Genomic DNA, 6,291 nt, shown 5'->3' on the forward strand with positions numbered 1-6,291 from the left:
CAAAACTTCAGAAATTCGTTCTACATTCACCAGCCTCTTGTGTTTCTGCATGTTCATACAGTTTTCTTATCAGTTAATCATGTGGCTTCTGCACAGGATGCATAAAATCGTGCAGCTGCACGTCATTATTCAAATGACGGGTCAGATTCGGTTAATGTTCTCTTCAAACATTAAAACGGGGAAAAGTGTGATCGCTGTGACTTTAATCGACGGGTTGAGTATTTCAGAAACTAGAGTTTATACACAATGGTTTGAGGAACAAAAACATTAAGTGGGTGACAGTTTTGTGGGTGGAAACGCCTTGTTGATGAGAGAGACCAGAGATGAATGACTAGCCTGGTCTGAACTGACAGGAAGTCTATTATTACTCAAATTAGAACTTGGTGGATGAGCTACAATAACAGAAGATCAGGTTTAACTTCTGTCAGCCGAGAACAGGAATCTGAGATGATCATGGACACAGACTCACCCAAAATGGACAGTTAATGACTGGAAAAAAGTATATGGTGTTTTTTTTTTTTTCTAATCTTACCAACACTAAGTAGTGTTGGTAAGTCTGTGCTCGTGTTTATCTCAGAGTCTTGTTCTTGGCTGACAGGTCTGGAACCTAACGTGGTCTTCTTCTGTTGTAGCTCATTCGCCTTAATTTGTGTATTCTGAGATGTTTTGGGGTTTTTTTCCCACCGCAGTTATAATGTGTAGTTGAGTTCTAGACACTCTTGTTAATTATCATGTGAAGACATGCGCCTGCTTTTTACTGCTGCCACACGATTGGCTAATAATTGAATGTAAAAGCAAGTGTACATGTGTTTCTATTAAAGTGGCATACTCACGTCAACATACTTGCTGTTTTTTTTTTGGATCAGATGAATAAATAGAGAAAAAAACTCCACTGAATGATTACTGTGAAAAGTGTGTGTCACTTTAGCAACACCAACGTTGCACTTCCAGTAAGCACACTGTAAAAAGCTGTTCAGTTTCCTAGCAGAAGGTTTCCTACTGTTCATTTTCTGGCTTGGTTCTGCATTAGTAAGTGCGGCATCTAACCCCCCTACCCAAAAAAAATAGTGGTTTGCGGAGCAGTACGGTTTTTCCCCGTATTCAATCTGGGGAATCTGCTCACCACCAATATAAAATACAGACGGGCAAAAGGTTCAATATTTCATGAAATACTTACTGTAAAAACTGCAGTGTAGGTTGGGTTCAAAGAGCATTCTGTAAATGATTATGTAAATGAAAGAGATAAATGTAAAACAAGCAGACCTAAAGAAGAAACACTTTAGTGAAATTCAACATATTTATTGATGAATTGTGACAGAATAGTCAATCGTGAAGGGAAACACTTCTATCACACATTGGACCGAGCTGCACGGTGCTGTGCATGTTTCTAACCAATAGTCTGTTTCTGACAGTTTGGTTAGAAACATATACACCATTAGCCTGCTGGAGGTCATTTTGTAAGGCTCTGGCACTGCTGCTCCTGGTCCTTCTTGCACAAAGCAGCAGATGCCGGTCCTGCTGTTGGGTTGTTGCTCCTTTAACGGCTTGTCCCCCTGTATCTCCTACATGCTATGCTGGGAAACGTATGGATGTGCCATCCTGTAGGAGCTGGACTACCTGTGCAGCCTGATCGGCTCATGTGGTGCCACGGACCCTAACGAAACACAAAACTAGTAACAAATCAGCCTGGAAGGATACAGATTTCTTCTTATCTAATCACTTATTCTTTCTAATTGGACAGATGTCCCTGAAGTCGGTGTTATACTGTGATGATTAAGTGTTCCCTTAATTATTTTGAGTAGTGTATTTTATTTACTACGAGTTAGTGATCTGTACTGAACACTGTCATCTAAAGTACTAATTTATTTACTTTACTTCACTTTCTAAAACCCATATTCCTCCCTCGGAATATAGACCTATTATCAATGGCTATGTACTAAATAAGAGGCAAGAGGAATGGAATACATGGTCGAATAACAAACTGTTTGAAATACACCCAGAAATTACTAACAGGTCTCTAATACCTATATCATGAAATCAAGATTCGATCAGGTGATCTTAACCAGATGTAGAATCGGGCATACAAGACTGACACATGAATACTTCCTGAAAGCATTTAAAGAGCTATATTACAAGGTTTCATCAGAAAAAGTTTTAGCGTTTCTGTCATATATTAATGTAAAAAAATTCATTTAAGTTGTCTATATTTGTCTATATTTATTTCTTTGTGATTTTAGGTTCTTTTAGTTCTTATTAACCGTTCTTGCCATGAAGATAGCCTCAGTAGCTGACATGGCAGTAAATTATAGCAACTACTACTAAAACCCATATTTTCTAGAAACGATTCAGTAACCAGTCCTGACTGTTATTTCAGTCCTGTCAGAATTGTTATGCTTAAATTATAAAGCCTGCATGTGTCTGTGTGATGGACTATCACAGATGACATCGAGATCATCTTCAGTTTGGGCAACTGGGAGGCGAAGGCCGAGTTCGCGCAGACCGACGTGCATCGACAGATCGCCATCGTCTTCAAGTCACCACCGTATCAGGAGCAGGACGTAGCTGATGCGGTTGAGGTTAACGTGTCTCTCCGACGTATTTCAGATCGTATGTACAGCGAGCCGGTGAAGTTTACCTACCTGCCTTACAATCCAGGTCAGTATGCAACATGAAATGTTTTGGAGACTTTTACTTTAGGCTTGTGGTTATAACCACTGATTTATGGTTATATAACCACAAAAAGCACCTTCACCTGCATAATTTCTATTTTTATCTCTTACATTCTTATATCTTGTAGAGTTTCATTGCCTTAAATAAAATACAAAATAGGGAACTGCGACGTGTTTGTCAGGGTGAATAATCAAGAGGCTGGATATTAACTTAGTGTTGTTATCTGTCGAGGGTTTATGAGTAACAAAGGAAACACTTACTGATGAATCTCTGAAGAATTTAGTCATTTGAAATAGTAAAGGGAAAAAAGCAGAGCAGACTTTTCTCTCTTTCATTATTTCTTATACCAAATCAGATTTTCACTGAACACTTTTGAAATGCTGCCAGAGAAAATTCTGAAGCGACAGACATTTTGTCAGATTTCAAACCCAGTAATGAAATGAAATGACTCTCGTTCTATCATCTCGTAGTGAGTAATCTAATATTTTTCTTTGCTTGTTGTTGTGCAGATCCTTATGAGGTCAAACGGAAATGCAAATTAAAATCCGACCGAAAGTTTAACGAGGACTGCGTTGTCAGTGCAGGTAGAGTATTTCAGCATACAGGTACACACACAGTGCTTCACTGTTGTTCCATTCTTACATCCAGCGTTTATTTTTCTTCCAGATGCGATGATTAACACACCAATTCCAGCACAGCAGTTTGTGGCCCAGGAAGAGAGCCAGGCCATGTTCCCTCCAGTCATGGATGAGATTCAGTATCCCGACAGCGATCTCCAGTTGGACAGCCCGTGTGTCAGCCTGGACCCAGAGTCAATCAGCACCCTGCTGTTGAGCATTAATGAGTGCCTGGGCAACCAGACCTTTCTCCAGCTGTTGAACAGCCAAGATCTCAATTCCAGCTCCACAGATACAAACCTGAATCATCCGGAAGCCGGCAAGCCTCAGATTTCGTCATTTGTTGACCCGTTTTATGACCCAGAACTTCCACAAGACTTGCACGACATTTTCTTACGTCAGGTCAAAACTGAAGAAGACTCATGAAGACCTCAGTAAATGCTTGTAAGAGTAGAGACCTAGACAGAGCTCGTCATTTTCATTATTGGAAAATAAGGATTTGGAGTCTACTCCAGAAGCGTGCATGTAGTTTTAGATTCACACTGGATGCCATTTGTGCTGTCTTTGTGGGCTCTCAAAATGACCATTGAACCTTTTGGAATTGAAGGACAAATCTGAGGACAGTCAGAAAATGGGCTGTGTGAGAGCACCATAAAATGGCAGCTCAGACTTGTGTAGTGTCTAGTGAGCATGAGCTTGATGCCGTTCTGCATGATGTAAGGTCTGGGAGATGCATATAACTTTTAGGTACTCCTGCACAAAGAAAAAGAGAAAAGATGTTGTTTGTATGCTTTTTTTTTTTTTTTTTTTTTTTTTTAGGAGTAATTATCAAATAGGCCATTAGTGGATTACACAAGCTTCATATTGTGAACCTGTTTAGACCAAACTGCAGCTTTGCCACCTTCATCTGTACATATTCATATACTAATATGTCCATGGCTTTTGCTTAGAAGAGCATCGAGTGTTCCTGCTGTAGCATTAAACGGGATTGATTTTATTCATTTTAAGATTGGCCTTTTGTAAAAAAAAAAAAAAAAAAAGATTGAATAACGTAGCAGATTCCACTTGTAAAGTATATTTTAGTGTAAATAAGGAACAAAACTGCTTCTCGTTGGAAAATATAATCTGTGTGTCTTGTATTAAAGGCTTGGCTTAGCTCCTTTGGTTTTGGATACTGTAAGTGATGTCACATACTCACATAATGACTATTGCTAAATGCAGACTAGACCAGCAGTTGTGAGATTTCGATATATCCTCATTCTCGAGAAAATTAGCTTTAATATCTTGCTTAAAGTGTTGTGTGTAATTATTTCAGAAGAAGCAGAATTCCATCATATGTCAGTCAACTAAATAAAGAGGAAACGTCATGAAAAGTTCAATGACCTTTCTCTTCTCACTGCATTCAAATGAACGGACAAAAGAAATGCTGCAAAGTCAGATTCCATCACATCATTGTCAAGATCTTAAAGGAAGTCGGTGGGGAAAATCCACCATTGTGCAACTCTTCAATCTTTGGTATTTGTTTAATGCACTTCTATTTTTTGCAGGAGTTACACACATCACACAGGTGCTAGGTGCACAGATGTGGTGGAAGCATGAAAAACAGGAAAGTGTAAGGATTTGAACAACTGTGCTGTGCTGTGCTGTGCTGTGATGGCTTGACGACTGGGTCAGAAACGGCAGGTCTTGCGGGGTGTTTAGTTCAAAATTGGTCCAAAAAAGTTCAAGCGATAAACCAATGACAGGATAATGAGTGTCCAAGATTTCCTGATGACATGAAGAATGAATCCCATCTGATGTGTTCCACAGAAGATCTGCGATAGTACAAACTGCTGATAAAGTAATACTGGCTTTGATAGAAAGGACTCAGAATGTGTCCATGTTGACTTCTGTCCACCACTGAGAGCTCCTACAGTCATCATTAGAACTGGACTTTTTAGAAATGTCCAGGCCACCTTCTTCCACGTGTGTGTCACTTACTTGGGGAAGAGATGGCATCAGGTTGCACAATGGAAGAAGGCAAGCTCTGGATAATGTTCTGCTGGGAAACCTTGGATCCTGGCATTTATATAAATGTTACCGTGACATGTACAACCTAGTTGGAAGATCTTCATTCCTTCATGGCAACAATATTCCATAATTCAATTTTATTTTATTTGGATAGTACAATAGACAAAGCAGCATTACCAAAATATATAAATACATATAGGGGGGCACGGTGGCTTAGTGGTTAGCACGTTTGCCTCACACCTCCAGGGTTGGGGGTTCGATTCCTGCCTCCACCTTGTGTGTGTGGAGTTTGCATGTTCTCCCCGTGCCTCGTGGGTTTCCTCCGGGTACTCCGGTTTCCTCCCCCGGTCCAAAGACATGCATGGTAGGTTGATTGGCATCTCTGGAAAATTGTCCGTAGTGTGTGATTGCGTGAGTGAGTGTGTGTGCCCTGCAATGGGTTGGCACTCCGTCCAGGGTGTATCCTGCCTTGATGCCCGATGACGCCTGAGATAGGATCTGAGATAATCCCCGTGACCCGAGGTAGTTCGGATAAGCGGTAGAGAATGAATGAATGAAAATTCATATACATCCCTGACAATGCAAAAAATGTTCAGGAATGGTTCAAGGTCAAGGTGTTGACTTGGCCTCCAAATTCCCCATTATTTCAATCTGTGGTACGTGCTGATCGAGTCTGATCCATGGAGGCGCCGCCTTCAGAGCTCTTGTGGCTTCCATGCCTCAACAGGTCCGAGTTATATTAGGGCGATATTAGGCGTGTTTCTAATGCTCTGGCTGATCAGTGTTTATCATCAGCACATACATGAGACTTGTTTATAGCTCTAAATGGGAAGTTCCGAAGATGTTCGAATGTGGTTAAGACTTAAGTGCGTACTCTAAAGCCCCAGTTGAGCCACCACTGTCCTAGATGTGATGTTTTTCAGTTGGTTCCTTGCATCTGCCACCAGAATCAACAGCGATCTATCCAACTCACATAAAAGAGACGCATCACATA

At 40.5% G+C, this 6,291-nt stretch overlaps 1 protein-coding gene across 3 annotated transcripts in view; it reads left to right on the top strand.

The window, feature by feature from the left end:
* relb (v-rel avian reticuloendotheliosis viral oncogene homolog B) overlaps positions 1–4,660 on the top strand; it is an 11,674-nt gene extending 7,014 nt beyond the window's left edge. For all 3 annotated transcript variants that reach the window (XM_060888068.1, XM_060888069.1, XM_060888070.1), the window contains 3 exons: positions 2,440–2,655; positions 3,180–3,254; positions 3,337–4,660. In XM_060888068.1, the coding sequence (XP_060744051.1) occupies positions 2,440–2,655; positions 3,180–3,254; positions 3,337–3,713 (668 nt within the window). In that variant the 3' untranslated portion in view covers positions 3,714–4,660. The remainder of the gene's footprint in view (positions 1–2,439; positions 2,656–3,179; positions 3,255–3,336) is intronic.
* The last annotated feature ends 1,631 nt before the right edge of the window (positions 4,661–6,291 follow it).

The sequence above is a fragment of the Tachysurus vachellii genome, chromosome 15 (assembly GCF_030014155.1).
Source record: "Tachysurus vachellii isolate PV-2020 chromosome 15, HZAU_Pvac_v1, whole genome shotgun sequence".
Taxonomy (NCBI): Eukaryota; Metazoa; Chordata; class Actinopteri; order Siluriformes; family Bagridae; genus Tachysurus; species Tachysurus vachellii.